At 47.2% G+C, this 24,513-nt stretch overlaps 1 protein-coding gene across 7 annotated transcripts in view; it reads right to left on the bottom strand.

Moving 5' to 3' along the window:
• Positions 1-24,513, bottom strand: part of LOC144603191 (hepatic and glial cell adhesion molecule-like) — a 66,689-nt gene that overhangs the window by 35,097 nt on the left and 7,079 nt on the right. For 4 of the 7 annotated variants that reach the window (XM_078416366.1, XM_078416365.1, XM_078416367.1 and 1 more), the window contains exons 4-7: positions 23,857-24,156; positions 19,129-19,398; positions 17,473-17,568; positions 10,999-17,056 (exon numbers count right to left, since the gene is read on the bottom strand). In XM_078416366.1, the coding sequence (XP_078272492.1) occupies positions 16,905-17,056; positions 17,473-17,568; positions 19,129-19,398; positions 23,857-24,156 (818 nt within the window). In that variant the 3' untranslated portion in view covers positions 10,999-16,904. Of the gene's footprint in view, positions 1-9,179; positions 10,971-10,997; positions 17,057-17,472; positions 17,569-19,128; positions 19,399-23,856; positions 24,157-24,513 lie in introns of those variants that run through there. The other 3 variants (XM_078416370.1, XM_078416371.1, XM_078416369.1) reach the window with 3 other exon arrangements.

Raw genomic sequence — 24,513 nt, 5'->3', positions numbered from 1 at the left:
GAGGGAAATGGGAGACTCGGGAGTTGGGAGATAAGGGACAGAAAGGGAATTAGGATGAATTTCAATAGGGTGATGAATCTGTGGAAATAATTGCCACAGACATCTGTGGAGGACGTCATTGTGGAGATTGATAGATTCTAGATTGGTACGGTTGTCAGGGGCTATGGGGAGAAGGCAGGAGAATGGGGTTGAGAGGGAGAGATAGATCAGCCATGGTTGAATGGCGGAGGAGACTCCATGGGCCGAATGGCCTAATTCTGCTCCCATGACTTACGAACATGAAGAATGGGAAGGAGGGGGAAGGAGTAGAGTGACTGAGGGGGAGGGGTATGGGTGGGAGATCTGTGCGGGAGTGGGGGCAGGAAAATGTGGGATGATTGGAGAAGGTGCTATTTGAATCTGGAGAATTCAACGTTCGTACCATTGACTGGCAAGCTAAGGAGTTTTGAGCATGCATGTGTGAAATTGCAAAGCCATTGCCGGTGATTTGCATTGGGTGTACAAGTTATTATCATTGATAATGGACACAAAATGCTGGAGTAACTCAACGGGGACAGGCAGCATCTCTGGAGAAAAGGAACGGCTGACATTTCAGGTCGAGACCCTCCTTCAGACTGAGAATCAGGGGAGAGATAATGAAGGGTGAGGTGTGAAAACGAGAGATCAAAGGGGACAAAGCTCAAGGAAAATGTAGAATGGATCATTGTTAGCAGAGGGGAAGGTGACAACGAGGCATACAATTTCAAATTTAATCAGGGGACAGTGAAGGGTTGGGGGAGGGATGGAGAGAGATGGAAAGCAAGGGCTACTTGAAGATAGACACAAAATGCTGGAGTAACTCATCGGGACAGGCAGCATCTCTGGAGAGAAGGAATGGGTGATGTTTTGAATGGGCAGGAGAACCCCAATCTCCTGCCTTCTCCCCATAACCCCTGACACCCGCATTAATCAACAATCTATCTATTTATGCCTTAAAATATCCACTGACTTGCCCTCCACAGCCGTCTGTGGCAAAAAAAATCCACAGATTCACCACCCTCTGACGTAAAGAAATTCCTCCTCATCTCCTTCCCAAAAGAACGTCCTTAAATTCTGAGGCTATGACCTCTAGTCCTAGACTTTCCCACTAGTGGAAACATCCTCTCCACATCCACTCTATACAAGCCTTTCATAGAAACATAGATACATAGACAATAGGTGCAGGAGTAGGCCATTCAGCCCTTCGAGCCAGCACCGCCATTCAATGTGATCATGGCTGATCATCCACAATCAGTACCCCGTTCCTGCCTTCTCCCCATACCCCTTGATTCCGCTAGCCCAAAGAGCTCTATCTAACTCTCTTTTGAATACATCCAGAGATTTTTTCACTCTTCTGTACATTTCAATGAGGTCCCCCCTCATTCTTCTAAACTCCAGCGAATACAGGCCCAGTGCAGACAATCGCTCCAGGTACCAGGCACCAGGTACAATGTTTACAAGCTGACAGCAGCCCTGTCTCAGTTCCTATAGGGCTCATCTGTAGAAAGCACCTTGTCCGGGAACATCACAATCTGGTTTGGGAACAGCTCTGCCCAGGACAGGAAGGCTCTGTGGAGAGTAGTGCGTTCGGCTGAACGCACTATGGGAACTACACTCGCCCCCCTGCAGGACCTATATTTCCATCAGGAGGTGCAGATCCAGAGCCAGCAACATTATGGGGGACCCCTACCACCCCAGCAACGGACTGTTCCAGATGCTACGGTCAGGCAAACGCCTCCGCTGTCACGCTGTGAAAACAGAGAGGATGAGATGGAGTTTCTTCCCACAGGCCATCAGGACTATTAACTCTCACATCACCAGGGACTAATTTAATTTACTGTATTAATTTATTTTTTGTGTTAAATTTTTTTTTTCTATTCTGTTTTGTAGTTTAGCACAATCCGCAGGCGTTGCCACTTTCATTTCACTGCACATCTTGTATGTATGTGACAAATAAACTTGACTTGACTTGACTTGTCAACTACATAGATTTTTCATTGTCCTCTCTTCTCTGCACTGTGCATTGGTGATTTTCTGATTAACAGTATGTTTACACAATGTTTACCACGTGACAGAGATTCCCTGTACACTTTTCATGTCCCCCCACATAACAGATGAAACATCCATCAGCCTTGACCATATTCTGCACACTGGCACATCACCATGCTTCTTCCCAGCAGCCACCAGGCTATTACACACTACAACCTGAGGGCAGCACAGTGGTGCCGTGGTAGAGTTGCTGCCTTGCAGCGCCAGAGCCCCGGGTTCGACCCTGACTACAGGTGCTTGTCTGTACGGAGTTTGCACATTCTTCCCATGATCTGCCTGGGTTTTCTCCGAGATCTTTGGTTTCCTCCCACAGTCCAAAGGCATACAGGTTTGTAGGTTATTTGGCTGGCTATAAATGCAAATTGTCCCTAGTGTGTTTAGGATAATGCCAGTGTGCAGTATCACTGGTCGGCTCAGACTCGGGAGGCCGAAGGACCTGTTTCCGCACTGTATCTCAACAATAAACTAAATTTCTAAGATTGTTACATTATGCTTTGCAATACATCTCTAGGTCTTATTTAAAGTACTGAATGGTACAATTTTTAGTACATCTGTGTTCAATTTTGAATAACGGCTTCTTTGCGTGTCTGGCTTGTCTTCCATATCTAAGTCAACAAATAAGTAACTATGCAATGGTTTACACACAAACTGCTGGATTAACTCAGTGGGACAGGCAGCATCTCTGGATAGAAGGAATGGGCGACGTTTCGGCTCAAGACCCTTCTTCAGACTGAGAGTCAGGGGAGAGGGAAACGAGAGATAAGGCGTGAAAATGAGACACCAAAGGGGACAAAGCTCAAGGAAATTGCAGAATAGATCAATGTGAGATTGGGGAAGATGACAACAAAGTGAAATTTAATCAGGAATAAATTTCTTTCACATATTCCTTCCATACAGAGATATTGCCTGTCCCGCTGAATTACTCCAGCATTTTGTGTCTATGCTTGGTGTAAACCAACATCTACTGTTCCTTCACACGCACACACACACACACACACACACACACACACACACGCACACGCATACATACACACACACACACACACACACACACACACACATACATACACACACACACGCACACACACACATATATATATATATATATATATATATATATAACAGATGCTTGTTTAAACCAAGGATAGACACAAAATGCTGGAGTAATTCAGTCGGACAGGCAGCACCTCTGGAGAGAAGGAATAGGTGAAATTAATTTAATCCTGATTAAATTTCACATTGTTGATCCTTGCTTTCATTCTGTTTTGTTCCGTGGCTGCACAATTTCACATTAGTCACACAGCCTGCTTTGACAATGCAAAGACCAAAACTGCACACAATACTCCAGGTGTGGTCTTATGGGCCTCAGTGTGGGAAAGTGAGCCTCCCCTTTATCTGCATTTCACCCTGCATTTGTGAACTTAGCATTGAGCCTGTGCAGCGGTAGAGTTGCTGCCTTACAGCACCAGAGACCAGGGTTCGATCCTGACTACAGGTGCTGTCTGTACGGAGTTTGTACCTTCTCCTCGACACCTGCGTGGGTTTTCCCCGAGATCTTCGGTTTCCTCCCACACTCCAAAGACGTACAGGTTTGTAGGTGAATAAATTTGGTATAAATGTAAAATTGTCCCGAGTGTAGGATTGTGTTAATGTGCGGGGATTGCTGGTCGGTGCAGACTCAGTGGGCCGAAGGGCCTGTTTCCACGCTGTATCTCTGAACTAAACAAAACTAAATGAAAAGGCTTCAATTTCAGTGATAATGAAAAGCCAAAAGAATGTGCTCATTAGAAGATTTTCAGATAGATTATTGGCTTCAAAACATTTTTTTTTTAAAACACACAATCTTTCCAAACTGTTTTGATAATTTGCAAAACAGGAACCTTTTAACCCTCAACTTGTTTGTTTATTTTGCATTTATTGCTTCAAAGCCATTAAATTGACCAGCGTTGTTTTAAAAGGTCTTTGAATATGTTTGAATATATGCAAATATTCGCAGGGGTATTCTCTGTTTCAGCTGTGTGTGGAGGAATATCTCAGATGATAATCATGTTTTAGTTGTGCAGGAAAATAACTGCAGATGCTGGTACAAATCGAAGGCATCACAAAATGCTGGAGTAACTCAGCGGGTCAGGCAGCATCTAGGAGAGCAGGAATGGGTGACGTTTCGAAACGAGACCCTTCTTCAGTCTGAAGAAGGGTCTCAACCTGAAACGTCACCCATTCCCTCTCTCCTAGAGGCTGCCTGACCTGCTGAGTTACTCCAGCATTTTGTGATACCTTCATCATGTTTTAGTTTGTCAGTTGTGTTTCCACCCCTAATAACCTTCAACATAACTCAATGCCTTTCTGTGAAGTAGCAGTCTCTCATAATCAGGCCCTGACCAGAGAATTATCCAGGTTTCTAACAAGAGAGTGTAGCGACCATAGAGAATGGTCCAGGTCGTCGAACCCTCGGATTGGCCAGCGAGGTCACGTGGGAACGCGACCGTGGGGATTGGTCCAGGGAACGACATCGCTGATTGGCCAGCGATGTCAGGTGCGCGTTTGGCGCCCGTTTTACCAGTTCGGCGAAGTCTTCAAGGAAGACAGTAAGTTTATATTGGTTGTCCTGTAACTTGTTGTTTTGACTCTGTATTCGTGTATTGCGGCTGCAATAAACTTCGTCTACAACTAACAAGTTTCGGACTCGCCATATTGGTGACCCCGACGTGATCTGGACGATCACCAACTGAGCAGGAACCCGACGCCTCGTTGACGATGACCGAGCAGGGCACACCGGAGTCAAGCGCGGCAGACGTTCATCTTCCGTTATTTTGGACGTACGCACCGCAAGCTTGGTTTATCCACGCCGAGGCCCAATTCCATATAAAGAAGGTGTCGGACGATTCCACGAAGTACTTCTACCTCGTCAGCGCTCTATCGCCGGACACAACCAAGCGCGTGATGCGGTTTATCGTAAATTCACCTGCGGAAGACAAGTATGAAACCATGAAGAAGGTATTACTGCGAACCTTCGGGTTAAATAAGCATGGTGTTGCGGCAAAACTTCTGCACCTACCGGAGCTTGGAGACCAACTGCCTTCCGTCCGCATGGCCGAAATGATGGTGCTAGCCGGTGAGCATACGGATTGCCCGATGTTTGAACAGGCATTCCGCGAGAAACTTCCCAAGGATGTCCGACTGCTGCTTACGGATTGTTCTTTTAAGGACCCCGAAGCATATGCAGCGAAAGCGGACGCGCTCATAGCGGGAAAAAACAAGGCAAGTGGTTCAATCAACAAAGTCTCGACATCGGTGACCACGCCACAGCGACGGCAAGATGGCGCCACGTCTCCCGCCAATTCTCCGAAAGCCCACCAAAAAGATCCGCACAAGCGCGGCTGGTGCTATTATCACCTACGATGGGGTAACGAATCCCGCAACTGTCGTTTGCCTTGTACCTTCGCGGGAAATGCCTTGGCCGATCGTACATAGGGGCAGTTACGATTGGCCAGAACCGGCGCCTCTATGTCCATGATCGATTCACGGACACAGAATTTTTGGTAGACACGGGAGCCATCGTCAGCATAGTGCCGCCGACCGACCTCGAAACCAGATCGGGTAAGACAGGTCCCACCCTCATCGCGGTTAATGGCAGCCCAATTCGCACTTTCGGTACACGGAAGATGTCCCTTGTGTTAGGCCTCCGCACGTACGAATGGCCATTCATCATAGCCGACGTCAAACAAGCGACCCTGGGCGCAGATTTTCTCTGGGCTTTTTCACTGGTTCCTGATGTCCGCGGTAACGACCTCCGACCCGCTGCTGAAGACGAGCATGTCGCTCCGGCAATCGCCTCCTCGCCCAGCCCTACTGTCCAGGCCGTCGTCGCGGCCCCCGACTCGTATGCTGCGATTCTGGCAGAGTTCCCAGAGCTGCTCGTCCAACGTTTTGACGCACCTTCAGCTAAGCACGGTGTGGTCCATCACATCCGCACCGAAGGCCCTCCCGTTTTCGCTCGGGCCAGGAGACTACCGCCAGACAAACTGGTTGTGGCGAGGGCGGAGTTCAGGAAGATGGAGGAAATGGGAATTGTCCGTCAGTCTGACAGCCCGTGGGCCTCGCCGTTACACATGGTCTCCAAGGCATCTGGGGGTTGGAGGCCATGTGGCGATTATCGGCGTCTCAATGCTGTCACCACGGCTGATCGCTACCCCATACCGCACCTACAGGACTTTTCATCTGGACTGGAAGGAGCGGTAGTGTTTTCCAAAATCGATTTGGTGCGAGGATACCATCAGATTCCGGTGCGACCGGAGGACATACAAAAAACTGCAACTATTACTCCGTTCGGGTTGTTTGAATGGTTGCGTATGCCTTTCGGTTTAAAGTACGCGGCACAGGCTTTCCAGCGACTGATGGACCGCGTGGGCAGGGGTTTACCCTTTGTGTTTATTTATTTAGACGACATCCTGGTAGCCAGCCCCTCAGTGCAGGAACACCAGGCCCATTTGCGGATCGTGTTCCAGCGGCTCCAAGACCACGGGCTCATTATCCAACCCTCCAAATGTCAATTCGGCCTGCCTGCTCTCGATTTTCTAGGGCACAGAATTACCCCTGCCGGCGCTGCCCCTTTGCCAGAGAAGGTGGAGGCTATCCGGGCTTTCCCCAGGCCCACCACAGTAAAAGGGCTGCAGGAGTTCGTAGGCATGGTTAATTTCTACCATAGATTCGTTCCGGCAGCGGCGCGAGTCCTGCGCCCGCTTTTCCAATGCCTTGCAGGTAATCCGGTAGAGTTGTTGTGGTCCCCGACCGCAGAGTCGGCTTTTACGGCAGCTAAGGCAGCCTTGGCAGACGCCACCATGTTGGTCCATCCGAGCCCCTCCGCCCCCACGGCCCTGACGGTTGACGCCTCTGACGTGGCGGTGGGTGGGGTTCTGGAGCAGCAGTTCGGTGGCCGTTGGCAGCCTTTAGCGTTTTTCAGCCGGCAACTAAATTCGGCCGAGCTGAAATATAGCGCATTTGACCGAGAGCTTCTAGCTCTCTATTTAGCTGTCCGTCATTTCAGGTATTTCCTCGAGGGCCGCCCATTTGTGGCATTTACGGACCACAAGCCATTAACATTTGCTTTTTTGAAATTGTCTGACCCATGGTCGGCCCGCCAGCAGCGGCACCTGACTGCTATCTCTGAATTTACCACAGATGTCCGTCATATCGCGGGTAAGCTTAATGCCGTTGCTGACGCCCTGTCTAGACCTGCTTTTCCCCCTATTTCAGCGGTGGACTGCGAAGTGGATCCCCAGGAGCTCGCGAAGGCACAGCTCCTGGCGGATACCGTTTCGGCTTACCAGTCCACCACTTCGGGATTGAAGTTGGCCCAGGTAGCTTGTGGGTCGTAGGGCACGAAAGTCTGGTGCGATGTTTCTCTTCCTCGTCCCAGGCCGGTAGTACCGCCCTCCCTTCAGCGCCGGGTTTTCGATGCCATTCATGGGCTGGCGCACCCGTCCATCCGCTCCACCTCTGCCTTGGTGGCAGCGAGGTTTGTCTGGCATGGCCTGCGGAAACAGGTAGCGGGGTGGGCACGTTCCTGCGTGCCCTGTCAGACCGCTAAAGTCCAGCGCCACGTCCAGCCCCCCGTACAGGAGTTCGAAGTCCCGGCTTTTGGTTTTTTCCACATCCACGTGGATTTGGTCGGGCCTTTGCCTTCCTCCCGGGGCTACACCCACCTCCTCACGGTGGTGGATCGGTTCACCCGGTGGCCAGAGGCTTTCCCATTGTTTGATATCTCGTCAGCGTCTTACGCTAGGACTTTGGCCCTTCATTGGGTAGCTCGTTTCGGGGTCCCGGCAGTTATTACAACTGACAGAGGGCCACAGTTCACTTCGTCCCTCTGGGCCGCGCTGGCGGAACTGTACGGGTCCAAATTACAACCCACAACTGCATATCACCCCCAGGCAAATGGACTCGTAGAAAGGTTCTACCGCCAACTTAAGGCGTCCCTCAGTGCAAGGCTTGAAGGCCCGGACTGGGTAGACCAACTCCCTTGGGTTCTTTTGGGCATCCGGACTGCTCCTAAGCCAGATCTCGGTGCGTCGTCCGCAGAGCTGGTATATGGCTCGACCCTTCGAGTACCCGGTGATCTGTTTCCGGACCCTTCAGCCCTGCTCCCTACAGTCCCATCAGCGTTAGCATCTCTCCGGGCACGGGTGGGCTCCCTGGCTCCAGTGCCGACTACACGTCATGGGTGTCCCATGGTACATGAACCGTCTTCCCTGAAGGACTGTGAGTTTGTTTTTTTGCGTAAAGATGCCCATCGCGCCCCGTTGCAGAGGGTCTATCAAGGGCCGTTCCGGGTTTTGCGTAAGGGAACGGCTACTTTCACCTTAGACATGGGCGGCAAGAGTGAACTCGTCTCGGTGTCCCGGCTCAAACCTGCCCATTTGGACCCGGATCAACCAGTCCTGGTCGGTCAAACCCCTAGAAGAGGCCAACCTCCGTTAGTTCCGCCCAGTCCACAAACCCCCGTTCCGACAGTTCCTCCAGGACCCCCCGTTTCGGCAGTTCCCCTAGGACCCCCCGTTTTGGCAGTTCCTCTAGGACCCCCCGTGCCGGTAGTTCCTCCAGAACCTCTCGTGCCGGCTGTTCCACCAAGTCCGGAACCTCCGGCTCCTGTGGTTCAGGCTGTCCCTCTCCGTACTCGTTATGGTCGCGAAATCCGGCTCCCTGCTAGGTTCCGCACCTCGGGTTCTGGGGGGGGTCATGTAGCGACCATAGAGAATGGTCCAGGTCGTCAAACCCTCGGATTGGCCAGCGAGGTCACGTGGGAACGCGACCGTGGGGATTGGTCCAGGGAACGACATCGCTGATTGGCCAGCGATGTCAGGTGCGCGTTTGGCGCCCGTTTTACCAGTTCGGCGAAGTCTTCAAGGAAGACAGTAAGTTTATATTGGTTGTCCTGTAACTTGTTGTTTTGACTCTGTATTCGTGTATTGCGGCTGCAATAAACTTCGTCTACAACTAACAAGTTTCGGACTCGCCATAAGAGCCTGCTTAGGATAAGGTATTTTGTTAACACTAACATCAGTAAAATGATAACACAGCTGTCTTTTGTCTACACTGAAGATGGACATAAAAATGGTGGAGTAACTCAACTGGACAAACAGCATCTCTGGAGAAAAGGAATAGGTGGTGTTTTGGGTCAAGACTCTACGTCAGTCTGAGAGTCAGAGGAAAAGCTTTTTCCCCAGAGATGCTGTCTGACCCGCTGAGTTACTCCAGCATGTGGTGTCTAACTCCTGTATTATATTCCGTGTTTACATTTTTTGATTAAGTTTAATTTTGACATGTGTAAAATTAGATACAGCGACTGGTGAATCTCCCGCAGAATTGCCCTAATTTAGGTCATGAGGTCATAAGTGAGAGGAGCAGAATTAGGCCGTTCGGCCCATCAAGTCTACTCCGCCATTCAATCATGGCCGATCTATCTCTCCCTCCGAACAGGCCTATTTTGCATTTATTGCATTTATTTGCACCTGATGAATTGCAGGACAAAGCATATTTCTCAGTCCAGTGATGTCAGGCTACTGAGATAACAACTGTTTTTTCTTACCGCAAGTGTGATTTTACAGTTGTTGCAGGGTGTGGGATACAGAGCAAGATGTAGTCAAAAATCCATACAACGGTCAGATCCAGAGTGGCTCTCCCTTGTGCCAGGCTCTTGCCAACTTGCTGTGGGCCGGTACACCTCTGCTGTGTTGAAGAACCTCAATGGCACCAGCAGAAACATATCCAAAACAGAAGAAGGGTCTCGACCCGAAACGTCACCCATTCCTTCTCTCCAGAGATGCTGTCTGCCCCGCTAAGATACTCCAGCTTTTTATGTCTATCCAAAGTAGAACTAAATTGGCACTCAGAGACCAGCAGTCGAGAGCTGAGGGGTGGCACGGTGGCGCAGCGGCAGAGTTGCTGCCTCACAGCGCCAGAGACCCGGGTTCAACCCTGACTACGACTGCTGTCAATAGACAATAGACAATAGGTGCAGGAGTAGGCCATTCGGCCCTTCGAGCCAGCACCGCCATTCAATGTGATCATGGCTGATCATTCTCAATCAGTACCCCGTTCCTGCCTTCCCATACCCCCTGACTCCGCTATCCTTAAGAGCTCTATCTAGCTCTCTCTTGAATGCATTCAGAGAACTGGCCTCCACTGCCCACTGAGGCAGAGAATTTCACAGATTCACAACTCTCTGACTGAAATAGTTTTTCCTCATCTCCGTTCTAAATGGCCTACCCCTTATTCTTAAACTGTGGCCCCTTGTTCTGGACTCCCCCAACATTGGGAACATGTTTCCTGCCTCTAACGTGTCCAACCCCTTAATAATCTTATACGTTTCGATAAGATCTCCTCTCATCCTTCTAAATTCCAGTGTATACAAGCCTAGTCGTTCCAGTCTTTCAATGTATGACAGTCCCGCCATTCCGGGAATTAACCTAGTAAACCTACGCTGCACACCCTCAATGGCAAGAATATTCTTCCTCAAATTTGGAGACCAAAACTGCACACAGTACTCCAGGTGCGGTCTCACTAGGACCCTGTACAACTGCAGAAGGACCTCTTTGCTCCTATACTCAACTCCTCTTGTTATGAAGGCCAACATTCCATTGGCTTTCTTCACTGCCTGCTGTACCTGCATGCCTCCTTTCAGAGTCTGCACGGAGTTTGTACGTTCTCCCTGTCACCGCGTGGGTTTTCTCCGGGTGCTCCGGTTTCCTCCCACACTCCAAAGGATGTACATGTTTGTAGGTTATTTGGCTTCTGGAGTCTCGGCCTGTATCCACACTGTATCTCTGAAGTAAAGTCTAAAGCTAAATGTTTCTGCACTGAAGAGCTTTACAATTGAATGTTCCTGTTTTGTTGGAAGAGATCTGTGTAAAATTAATACACAAGTATAAGGTTCATAAAATATAAGGGCAGAATTAAGCTAAATGACCCATTCGTATAGTTTAGTTCAGTTTAGTTTATTGTCATGTGTTCCGGGGTGCAGTGAAAAGCTTTTGTTGCGTGCTAACCAGTCAGCAGAAAGAATACGTGATTACAATCGAGCCATTTACAGTGTATAGAAACATAATACGGGAATAACGTTTAGTGCAAGGTAAAGCCAGCAAAGTCTGATCAAGGATAGTCCAAGGGTCATCAAAGAGGTAGATAGTAGTTCAGCACTGCTCTCTGGTTGTGGTAGGATGGTTCAGTTGCCTGATTACATCGAGTCTGCTCAACCATTCAGTCATGGCTGATATATCTTTCCCTCCCAACCCCATTCTCCTGCCTTCTCCACGTAAACTTTGACACCCGTTCAAATCAAGAACCTATCAAACTCCGCTTTTAAAGTACCCAAAGGCTTGGCCTCCATAACCATCTGTGGCATTGAACTCCACAGACTCACCAACCTCTGACTAAATAAATTCCACCACATTTCCTTTCAAAAGTAACATCCTTTTATTCTGAGCTGTGCCCTCTGGTCCTACACTCTCCCACTTGTGGAAACATCCTCTCTATCTAGCCCGTTCATCATCTTTGGACACCCTGTGCGTAGGGGAGAGGGCAGGGCTGAAGATGTCCTGGTTGGGTGGCTCCTGGGCCTGGCCAAGCTGGCCATCCGCGAGTCACGGCGCCAGGCGGAAGAGGGCTCTGCCCGAGCTGGCTGCCTGCCCCTTTTCCGGGGTTACATCCACGCCCGGGTGGTACTAGAGGGGGACTGGGGGATTTCCGGGACCGTTGGGCACCGCAGTGGGTGGAATGCATCCTTGACATGGATTGTAATAAAGTTGTTTAATACTCCATATATTTGATATTTAAGGCAACCTGTTTTACTTGCACGAATGTGGTGGGTTTGTTTTGAATTGTTTAGTATTGTAAATAATTAAATTGAGCTATTTCTGGAAATGCATTTGCTAATCTGTGTCTTCCTGAGGTGCTTGATCTGTGATTGTCATAGGACCATCTGAAGAGGAGAAAAGCTCGATGGTCTGCAGGAAAGGAAAGGAACACCATGCACATTGAAGGGAGATTCTGTGCCCCTTTGCCAGGGTTACCTCCGTGCTCGGGAAGTACTAGAGAGGGACCACGCGTTGTCCACGGGCATCCTGGGGGATTTCCGGGACCGTGGGGGTAGAACGTATCAACAAGAAGAATTGTATTATAGTTATTTGAATAATTTAGTGCATAAGATAATTTGGTGATTTTGTATGATGGTGATGGGTTGGTGTGCTACCACGGTTATGGTTTGTAAATGTTATTTTATATCGTAACGGAATAAATTATTTTTGATTAAAATAAGTGAGACTCTCTGTATAGTGTCCTCTGTATACAATGACCCAGATTGCTACAAGTGATCACTGCATTTGACGCTCTTAAATAAAGATGGACACAACATGCTGGAGTAACTCAGCAGGTCAGGCAGCATCCCTGGAGAGAAGGAATGGGTGACGTTTCGGGTCGAGACCCTTCTATAGCCTTCCCCTCACTCTGCTGCCTTCAGCCCTTGGAACAAATTGCCCTTAGTGTCAATGTAAATTGTCCAGAGTGTGTGTAGGATAGTGTGAGTGTGCGGGGATCACTGGTCAGGACCTGTTTCCGCACTGTATCTCTAAACTAAACTAAACTAAAGCTTGCAACTGTGTATTTCTTATGGGCTTCTATTCCATCTGATTCTATCTTTAGCCTGTGTCCGACAATCTGGCTATCAGGGAACCCCCTCGCCTGAGGTCACCTGTGGCCGACCATGTTTAGTCTGGCTCCTTCTCTCTTCCAGCTTTCAGTCCTCTGAAATGTTACCAACCCATTTCCCCAGATGCTGCCTGACCTGCTGAGTTAAGGGCCTGTCTTAACAATTTTAGGCGACTGCCAGCGACTGTCATAGTCATAGCAGGTCGCCGAAAAGCCGGCGACTGGACCCCCTACGACACGTTTACGACAAGCTACAACAGCCTAGCACCTAGTCGATGTCAAGCTACGGCAAGCTACCGACAAACGGCGACCCAATCATCGCAAGTAGGCCGTCCACCTACGACAACCTACGACGAGACCTACGACGAGACCTACGCCAACCTACCACCACAGAGATGACAACCTACGACAAACGAAGTTAACCTATGTCCACCCGCGACAAGCTACGACAAGCTACGATCCTGAAGACTGAAGACAGCTGAAGACAATTCACCTTTCACCCAGTTTCCTTAGAAAAGGGGGTGTATGGTAAGGTTTCCAATCATTCTGCATCATGAATATTTGAAAGTAATGCTGTGAGAAACTACTCTGAAATACAATAACTTCATACATCAATTTTCCGTCAAATGTCAAGAATTTCCTTTATTGCTATTGAAACAAACAAAAGCGTCTTTGAGTATCCTGAAAAGCGCTATATAAATTAAATGTATTATTATTATTATTATTAAATTTTTTTAAAAGGTTGCATACAAAAATATTGTTTAAAAAAAGTCAATACATTTCAATAAACTTCAAACATTAAAACTCAAACTATAAACAGAATACTGTGTGCAAAAACATACAAAACCTAACATCATTTATGGACATATTACACTGATGGGTGATCAAATCAAGTCTACACTTGGAATTCACCAAAGTCAGCACCGGTGACAATCTACATCACCTGGCGACAACCTACGACAGCGACTACATCAGGAGACGTCAAGCTACGTCAAACCAACAGTCGCCGAAATTTTTTAAACATTTCAAAATCTAGCGGCGACCAGAAAAACGCTACGACTCTTTGGAGACGACTCACGACCGTACAGGCAACACCCCGGCAACTGTGTGGTGACAGCCTAGTCGCCTAGAAAATCACCTAAGTGGGGCAGGGGTTTTACTTCAGCATTTTGTCTCTGTCTTTGGTATACTGGGAAATGCAGGCCATTGAGTTCAATATGCATTGATGTCCACATTCGGGCAGCATAGTAGCATGGCAGTAGAGTTGCTTCCTGACTGCGCCAGACACCCGGGTTCGATCATGACTATGGGTGCTGGTGCTGTCTGTATGGAGTTTGCACGTTCTCCTCGTGACCTGCTTGGCTTTATGGCAGGTGCTCCGGTTTCCTCCCACAAGCCAAAGGCATGCAGGTCTGTAGGTTTAATCTGAATCTGAATAAGTTTATTGGCCAAGTAAATTTATAAGTTTATTGGCACACGCAAGGAATGTGCCTTGGTGCTCCGCTCACAAATGACAACACAAACATATATTTAATAATTAAGAATGAAGCATAACCACATGAAAACAATAAGGATACAACATTATGGTCTAAACGTGTCTGTGAAAATAAACCAGAGCAAAAAAGAGACGACACTTTGGTTATTGAGTATGAGAATCTATGCTATTAGCTGATATAGTTAATTAGAGATGTTGATATTTTGTTGTAGATGGTTGAAGATGGTTTCTTTTATTGTTGTTTTAGCTAATATAAAATGGATGCTTATTTTCAGTAGAAAGCAGTAAGATGGATGCTTGTGGTAGAAATGTTATCATTGGGAATGGAATGTGTTTGTCCCTTTAGGAGTGATAGGGAGTAGCCAGAGGAGTATAGGGATTCTTTGTTCTTAAATGACTCCCCTGTCTGACAGTGTGAGCCTGTGTACTGAAACAGTCGAGCAAGGTCGTGCAGCTGTGAGATTGCTCGTGTATAAGAGATAAAGTTTCCTTCTCAATAACAACATCTTATATGGGTGCGTGTGAAAGTAGGAAAAGTTTTGAATCCACTCTAGGTAGATTGATGCGTTTCCCCGAAAGCATGTGACTTATATTCTTGGTTTCTGAGAATTAATGTATTAATGATTTTGTTTTCTCTGTAACCATGGGAATTGTATTAGAATTGTAACTGGTCATTGATTTCTTTTTGTCACACCTCTTTCTTTTCTGTATAAAATAGTAAACAATCGTGGAAAAGTTGTTCTTCCCCTCTCCTCAGTTGAGATCTTTTCAGACACTAGTATTGTGGCTGGAGATCCTCACAGGAAAAACCCCACTGTGGAATAAATCTGATGTGCTCATCCAGTATTACGTGTGTTATTCAGACTGAAAGTAAAGAACTTGAATTAGCAAGTGGAGCTACTACTCGTGAAAAAAGCTGGTTTTATGTCTGGCTGTGGCTGCTTCGACAGTCCAGAGTCCCCTTCCAGAGGGAAGTGCTTTGGCAAAAAAAAAAATGCTTTGCTAAAAATATTGGTTTTAGTAAAAAAAAGTAAAATTGCCTGTAGAATATTGTTAGCACACTTGGTGGTCGTTTGCCGCACTGTATCTCTAAAGTCTAAACATCATCACCATTGTTCTGATGTCCATCTTACCCTTAAATGTTCACCATTCCTAATTCAACGAGATAGCATAAACATTGCTTTTGCACTCGAACAAATTCTTAAAGGACTCTCTACCCCTTTAAGAATTTGTTCCAGTGAAAAAGCAATGTTTATGCTATCTCTTTGCTGCCCACACAGCAGAGTTTACTGTAAATATATCGTGCTCTGTGCATATAAACGAGTATATCAATATTATGCCATTGCTAAACCTGCTTGGGTTCCACTAAAGAAGGGTCTCGATCTGAATCATCACCCGTTCCTTCTCTCCAGAGATGCTACCTGTCCCGCTGAGTTGTTCTAGATTTTTCTTAGGTTCCACTCTTCTCCCCTCCCAGACCATCAGAATCAGAATAGCTTTTATTGTCATTCATTTTACCGAACGAAATTAGATTGCCAGCAGTACAAAAAAACACAAGACACACAACCCCAACACAAACATCCATCACAGTGACTCCAAACACCCCCTCACTGTGATGGAGGCAACAAAACTTCCTCTCTCTTCCCCCATGCCCCTCCCACGGACAGACAGCTCGACCTCTACCGAGGCGACCGACCCGCACAGCCCGCGCAAGGAGATGGAAAATCCCCGTGGCCGAGCCGCACCGGGCGATGGAAGTCCCCGCGGCCGAGCCGGGCGATGGAAGGCCCCGCGGCCGAGCCGCACCGGGCGCTATTAAGTCCCGCGGCTTAATATACTATACTAAACTATACTAAGCTGATGTTGGGGCAATCCACGACTTGCATCTTTTCAGCCTGAGAAAGACCATTTTTTTCTGTTTTTATAACCCGTCTTCAAGCCATGCTAACGGACTATCGTACAGGCTTCGTACAGGGATGGGCCAATGCAAGAGCAATATGAGCAAACGGGGCGATGCAGATGTGGCAGACACAGAATGTGAATGTGGAACATCTGTACAATCCATGCCACACCTACTAAGATGCCCACTTCTTGGTGAACAATGCTGCCCGGAAGATCTAGTGGTGGCAAACGAGAAGGCTGTCCACTGGGCAAGAGCCTGGCCAAACATTAGAAACATATATGATGGACACGAAAGAAGAAGAACACACTTTTCCAGATACCGTGACTTCTAATCTTGTGTGGGAAAGAACTGCAGATGCTGGTTTACACTGATGATAGACACAAAAGGCCGGAGTAACTCAGCGGAACAGGCAGCATCTCTGGATAGAAGGAATGGGTGACGTTTCGGGGCAAGACCCTCCTTCAGACCTTGATAGCCTTGACGGCTCATCGGGTCGACTCCGCCGTTCAATCTTGGCTGATCTATCTTTCCCTCTCAACCCCCATATTGTGCACCAGGCTTGTCACATCCCTTCTGAAAATGGGCCATCTTCTCTCGGGATCCTGATTCTAGTTGGGATAAATTTCCGCGGAGTGAAATGAAAAGGTTGTTTAAATATCTGCCATATCTTGAACTGCTGCATTTCTTAGGGAGAAGCTCTTTTCACTGTGTAGCTTGCCAGATAGTTCTAGGGTCTCATTCCAGATGTGCTGATGGTATAGCGATGGGGCCCAACATTGGGACATTGTGAACTGGAGAGGAACGAGGAGATGGTGATGTTTCAATGTGCCTGTCGCTCATGTCGCAGTGAGTAGTGGTGCTTCGTTTATTCCAGAAGGCAGTCTCAGCTGTGGGAATCATAATATCAGCATTAACAAATGCTCAGGTTAAAATACACACACTCATCAGTCTAAAGACGGGTCTCGACCCGAAATGTCACACATTCCTTCTCTCCAGAGATGTTGCCTGTCCTGCTGAGTTACTCCAGCATTTTGTGTCCATCATAGAAAGAGAATTAGGCCATTCAGCCTAGCACATCTACTCCGCCATTCAATCATGGCTGATCTATCAATCTCTCTTAAACCCATTCTCCTGCCTTCTCCTCACAACCCCTGACACCCGCACTATCTCTGCCTTGAAAAATATTCATTGACTTGGCCTCCACAGCCATCTGTGGCAACGAATCCCACAGATTCACCACCCTCTGACTGAGTCCACACCGCCACATACAAGGACATGGTTTTACCAGAGAATCAATACTCACCATGTACCAACAGAGCGCTGAACACGAGAACCGATGTGATCACCACGAATATGGACAGGTACAATCCAACCCACGCTCTGGGATGGGAGTCATACCCTACAACAAAATAAAGCACCTTTGGTTACCTCCTGTAGATTTTAATTTAAATGTCTATGATGTGGAGAAGACTTCCCTTTGTATCTATCTTGTTTTTGATTCAATGCAAAGAATCGGTGATATTTTATTGTCACGCATCTAGGTACAATGAAGTTCTTTGATTCTGGTGTACAATCCATAATCACACAGCAGACGTCTCCTGGGCAATACACAAAGAGTCCGCACGTTTCTGGTGCCGACAATCTTTCAGAAGTTCTTAGTGCTGTCTTATCTTCTCGCAGCGGCGAACCAGGGCTGTTGTTGCACGTGCGTGGAGCACGATGCACGGTGGCGCAGCGGTAGAGTCGCTGCCTTACAACGCTTGGAGTGTAGAGTGCCTTGGGCAAACTGTATAGGGTATTTCTTAAGGAAGTTAAACACACTGGAGTGAACGGAATGATAACATATGCTGATAAGGTCAGATAACAAGTGTGGAGAGGGGCTCTTGTGAAGCATAAACATTAACATGGGACATTTGGCCAGCATCTGTGCAATCAACCTTTACAACTTGGGCTGCACGATGGCGTAGTGGTAGAGTTGCTGCCTTACAGTGCCAGAGACCCCAGGTTCGGTCCTCACTTCGGGTGCTTGTCTGCACAGAGTTTGTACGTTCTCCCCTGCGTGGGTTTTCTCCCACACTGCAAAGACATGCTGGTTTGTAGGTAAGTTGACTTCGGTACAATTGTAAATTGTCCTTCGTGTGTGTAGGATAGACAATAGACAATAGGTGCAGGAGGAGGCCATTCGGCCCTTCCAGCCAGCACCGCCATTCAATGTGATCATGGCTGATCATTCTCAATCAGTCCCCCGTTCCTGCCTTCTCCCCATACCCCCTGACTCCGCTATCCTTAAGAGCTCTATCCAGCTCTCTCAGTAGACTGAAGCACATGTTTCCGCGTTGTTTCTCTGTATCTATAAACTGGAAGTTAAACACACTGTGGAGAACGGGGTGATATCTTCTGCTGATAAGGTCAGATAACAAAAGTTGGCAGGAGTTTTTAGTTTTATCTAGTTTAGTTTATACAGCGCAGAAACAGGCTCTTCGGCCCATCGAGTTCGCACCGACCACCGATCCCTGCACATTAATACTATCCTAAACTAGGCATATTTTTAAAATATTGATACCAAGCCAATTAACCCTACAAACATGCACATCTATGGAGTGTGGGAGGAAATCCATGCGGGTCACGGGGAGAACGTACAAACTCCGTACAGATGTTCAAGGAAAGTCTTTCCCCTGACTCTCAGTCTGAAGAAGGGTCTCGACCCGAAACGTCAACTATTCCTTCTCTCCGGAGATGCTGCCTGACCCGCTGAGTTACTCCAGCTTTTTGTGTCTATCTTCTATTATTTAAAACGGCCCGCAGCCAGGATCGAACCTGGGTCACTGGAGCTGTAAGAACTACGAGGCAGCAACTGTACCGATGCACCTCCATGCCACTTCTTGTGTAGCATAAACAACCTGGGTCAAATGGTGAACATTTGTGCAATTGGCCTTTGCAAAAACCGTGACAGACTTACCCTTGATGATCAGCTGGTAGGTGCTGTTGGTTCGACTGACTTGGTTTTCCACGCTGCATGTGTAATAGCCAGAGTCTGATCCCTCTGCGTTCCAAATGGTAAAAGTTACATTCCCATCAGACAGGGACTGCCGTTGGCTCACTGGGAGAACAACCCCTTCTCTGATCCACAGAATGGAAGTAGCTCTCCCTCTCTGCACCGTGCAGTTCAGCACAGCCATGTGGGTCCCAGGGTTGTATTCACTGGAGATGGACGGTGTGGAGAGAGGATCTGGAGAACATCAGAGTCAATTTCTCTTTGACCTTTTTTTTTTACCTCAAGTATACAAAAGTAATTGCAGATTTATTAAAGGGATCTGCAAGAGTCGCTGCCTCAAAAAGGCAGCCGGCATCATCGGAGACACACACCACCCTGGCCACGCTCCAATGCCTTCTGAGGAGGTGGAAGTGTCGGCCGGCATTCTTGGCCTTTGCTTCGATGTGGGTGGTCCAGGACGAGCTGCTGGTGATATTTACACCGAGGAACTTAAAAGTTTCAAACATCTCTACTTTGGCGCCATAACTGCAGACTGGGGCATGTGAACCACTTCCTTTCTCAAGTCGATCACTATCTCCATTGTCCTGTGGACATTGAGGGAAAGGTTGTTGCCTTGATACCAGGTCATGTTCTCACCCCCATCTCTCTCACACCCCATTTAGGACTATGCCCTCGAGGTTACGTTGACATTTCTCAAACATCTTCCCACAATAGAATGATTCACATTTCTCAGCCACCATCTGCCATCAGCCTGATTACATTCTTTTCATCTCTAGTATAAGAAAATAACTGCAGATGCCGGTAAAAATCGAAGGTATTTATTCACAAAATGCTGGAGTAAATCAGCAGGTCAGGCAGCATCTCAGGAGAGAAGGAATGGGTGACGTTTCGGGTCGAGACCCTTCTTCAGACTGATGTTAGGGGGGCGGGACAAAGGAAGGATATAGGTGGAGACAGGAAGACAGTGGGAGAACTGGGAAGGGGGAGGGGAAGAGAGGGACAGAGGAACTATCTAAAGTTGGAGAAGTCGATGTTCATACCACTGGGCTGCAAGCTGCCCAGGCGAAATATGAGGTGCTGTTCCTCCAATTTCCGGTGGGCCTCACTATGGCACTGGAGGAGGCCCATGACAGAAAGGTCAGACTGGGAATGGGAGGGGGAGTTGAAGTGCTCGGCCACCGGGAGACCAGTTTGGCCAATGAGGACCGAGCGCAGGTGTTGAGCGAAGCGATCGCTGAGCCTGCGCTTGGTTTCGCCGATGTAAATCTCTACATCATTTCTCCTCATCGGCGAAACCAAGCGCAGCCTCGGCGATCATTTCACTGAACACCTCTGCTCAGTCCGTCTTAACCTACCCGGTGGCTCAGCACTTCAACTGCCTCTCCCATTCCCAATCTGACCTTTCTGTCCTGGGCCTCCTCCATTGTCAGAGTGAGGCCCAGCGCAAATTGGAGGAACAGCACCTCATATTTTGCTTGGGCAGTTTACACCGCAGTGGTATGAACATTGACCTCTCTAACTTCAGATAGCCCTTGCTTTCCCTCTCTATCCCCTCCCCCTTCCCAGTTCTCCCACTAGTCTTGCTGTCTCCGACTACATTCTATCTTTGTCCCGCCCCCTTCCCTGACATCAGTCTGAAGAAAGGTCTTAACCCAAAATGTCACCCAGAGATACTGCCTGACCCGCTGAGTTACTCCAGCATTTTGTGTCTACCTTATATTCTTTTCATGTCTATTAATAACATTCCATTGACACTCTCTACACCACACTGCCTCGGCAAGGCCCCAGCATCATCAAAGACGAGTCTAGTAAGACGAGTCCAATGGTAAAACGAGTCTTGCTATTGAGGGCGTGCAGCGTGGGTTTACTAGGTTAATTCCCAGAATGGCGGGACTGTCATATGTTGAAAGACTGGAGTGACTAGGCTTGTATACACTGGAATTTAGAAGGATGTGAGGAGATCTTATCGAAACGTATAAGATTATTAAGGGGTTGGACACGTTAGAGGCAGGAAACATGTTCCCAATGTTGGGGGAGTCCAGAACAAGGGGCCACAGTTTAAGAATAAGGGGTAGGCCATTTAGAACTGAGATGAGGAAAAACTTTTTCAGTCAGAGAGTTGTTAATCTGTGGAATTCTCTGCCTCAGAAGGCAGTAGAGACCAATTCTCTGAATGCATTCAAGAGAGAGCTAGATAGAGCTCTTAAGGATAGCGGAATCAGGGGTTATGGGGAGAAGGCAGGAAGGGGTGCCGATTGAGAATGATCAGCCATGATCACATTGAATGGCGGTGCTGGCTTGAAGGGCCGAATGGCCTCCTCCTGCACCTATTGTCTATAACCCTGGACATTCCCTCTCCCATCAGAAATGAGATACAGAAATGTGAAACACATATCTCTAAATTCAGGGACAGTTTCTTCCCAGCTGTTATCAAGCAACTGAACCATCCTATCACCATCTAGAGTGGTCCTGAGCTACCATCTACATCATTGGAGACCCTCGGACTGTCTTAATTCAGACATTACTAGACTTTATCTTACACTAAACGTTATTCCATTTATCCTGGAAGTGTACACTGCACAGATGGCTTGATTGTAATCATGTATAGTCTTTCGGCTGACTGGATAACACGCAACAAAAAGCTTTTCACTGTACCTCGGTATATATAACAATAAACTAAATTAAACTTCACAGATCAATGCTTCCAGGTCTGCTCATTTTCAGATTTAGGGATTACATCACATAAACTTAAATCCCAATTATTAAAATATGTTCAAGAAAATAGTAATCGGAGTAGGTTAGTCACCTGAAATTGGAGAATACAATGTTCTAACATTGGCTTGTAAGCTCCAGTCAAGTCCAATAATCAATCTTTCACTCTGCCACTTGGGTATCTTAGAACCCAATGGTATGAACTTTAATATCTCCAATTTCATGTAATAACCTCCCTACCTACCTCCCCCTTCCCTGTGACACACCCTCCCCTCACCCCAGTACATGCCCATTTTGCCCACAAACTTCCATCCTCCCAGTCACCGTAATCTCCTCGATTTCACCACATACCCCTCCAAATCTGTCCCATCCATGTACCTGTCTAATTGTTTCTTAAATGGTGCAATGGTCCCTGCCTAAACTACTTCCTCCGGCATCTCGTTCCATATCCTCACCAGCCTTTGGATGAAAAAGTTACCCCTCAGACTCCTATTAAATCTTTTCCCCTCCACATTAAACACATGTCCTGGGTTCTCGATTCCCCCACTTTGGGCAAGAGACTCTGTGTGTCAACCCGATCTACTCGTTTCATGATTTTATACGCCTCCATAAGATCACCCCTCATCTTCCTGCACTCCAAGGAATAGAGTCCCAGCCTGCTCAACCTCCCCCTATAGCTCATATCCTCGAGTCCTGGCAACATCCTCGTACATCCTCTCTGTATCCTTTCTAACATGACATCATGTTTCCTGTAACATGGTGCTCGGAACTGAACACAATAGTCTAAATGCAGCCCCACCAATGTTTTCTATAACTGCAACATGACCTTCCAAATTCTTTACTCAATACTGTGATTGTTGAAGGCCAATGTGCCAAAGGCCTTTTTGACTACCCTATCTACCTGTGACTCCACCTTCAAAGAACTACATACCTGTTCTTCTAGATCTCTCTGCTCTACAACACTCCCCAGAGCCCTACCATTCACTGTGTGGAACTTGCCCATGTTAGACTTTCCAAAATGTAACAACTCACGTTTCTCTGTGTTAAATTCCATCAACCATTCCTCAGCCCACCTGGCCAACCGATCTAGATCCAGTTGCCATTTTTGACATTCATCTTCACTATCTGCAAAACCACCCACTTTTGTATCCTCTACAAACTTGCAAAATCTATTCCCTTAATTGGCTTAACAAAATTCATAACCCTGTGGTTACGGCTGCCTTCAACACATGTCGAATACATACAGTGCATTCAGATAATATTCAGACCCCTTCGATTTTTCCGCATTTTGATATGTTACAGCCTTATTTTAAAATGGATTAAATTCAATTTTTTAATCATCAATATGGACACAATACCCCATAATAAAAAAGCAAAAACAGGTGTTTAGAAATGTTTGCAAAGTAATTAAAAAAAAACTGAAATATCATATTTGCATAAGTATTCAGATCCTTTGCTATGACACTCAAAATTGAGCTTAGGTTTATCCTGTTTCCATTGATTATCCTTGAGATGTTTCTACAACTTGATTGGAGTCCACCAGTGGTAAATTAGATTGATTGGACATAATTTGTAAAGGCACACACCTGTCTATATAAGGTCCCACAGTTGATAGTGCATGTCAGAGCAAAAACCAACATATGAAGATGAAGGAATTGTCCGTAGACCTCTGAGACAGGATTGTGTCGAGACACAGATCTGGGGAATGGGTATAAAACAATTTCTGCAGCATTGCAGGTCCCGAAGAGCACAGTGGCCTCCGTCGTTCTTAAATGGAAGAACTTTGGAACCACTAGGACTCTTCATAGAGCTGGCCGCCCGGCCAAACTGAGCAATCGGGGGAGAAGGGCCTTGGTCAGGGAGGTGACCAAGAACCCGATGGTCACTCTGACAGAGCTCCAGAGTTCCTCTGTGAAGATGTGAGAGTCAGCACACTGTCACCATTTCATTGAAATAATTACCAACACTCTGGCTACTTACCAATGATTTCAAGAGTTAGGATTCTGGTCCTCTGCGGGTCTAAGTTCACCGTTATTTTATAGTGGCCACTGTCTGCTTTTCTGACATCTTTTAATTCAAAGGATCCATCTGATATGTCAACTTTAATTCGATTCTTGTACTTTTCAAATATGATGAGCTTTCCTTTATGCACTTCGGTAATGGGGAGATTCCTGCTGGAATCTGAGAAGTCCCAGTTCAAATTGTTGAATTCCCTATCAGTTCCAGGGAATGGAACAGAGGAACCTGTGGCGGCCAACTTGCTGTCACTTGTCCACTGAGCTGCAAGACAATAAATGAATTCAAACAGTATAACACCTGATATATGTGGGAAAGAAGTGCTGATGCTGGTTTAAACTGAAGATAGACATAAAAAGTTGGAGTAACTCTATGGGTTAGACAGCATCTCTGGAGAAAATGGATAGGTGACGTTTCGTGTCATGTCATATCATATCATATATATACAGCCGGAAACAGGCCTTTTCGGCCCACCAAGTCCGTGCCGCCCAGCGATCCCCGTACATTAACACTATCCTACACCCACTAAGGACAATTTTTTTACATTTAACCAGCCAATTAACCTACATACCTGTACGTCTTTGAAGTGTGGGAGGAAACCGAAGATCTCGGAGAAAACCC

Source organism: Rhinoraja longicauda, chromosome 19 (assembly GCF_053455715.1).
Source record: "Rhinoraja longicauda isolate Sanriku21f chromosome 19, sRhiLon1.1, whole genome shotgun sequence".
NCBI classification, from domain to species: Eukaryota; Metazoa; Chordata; class Chondrichthyes; order Rajiformes; family Arhynchobatidae; genus Rhinoraja; species Rhinoraja longicauda.
This window is presented reverse-complemented; position numbering and strand designations above follow the sequence as displayed.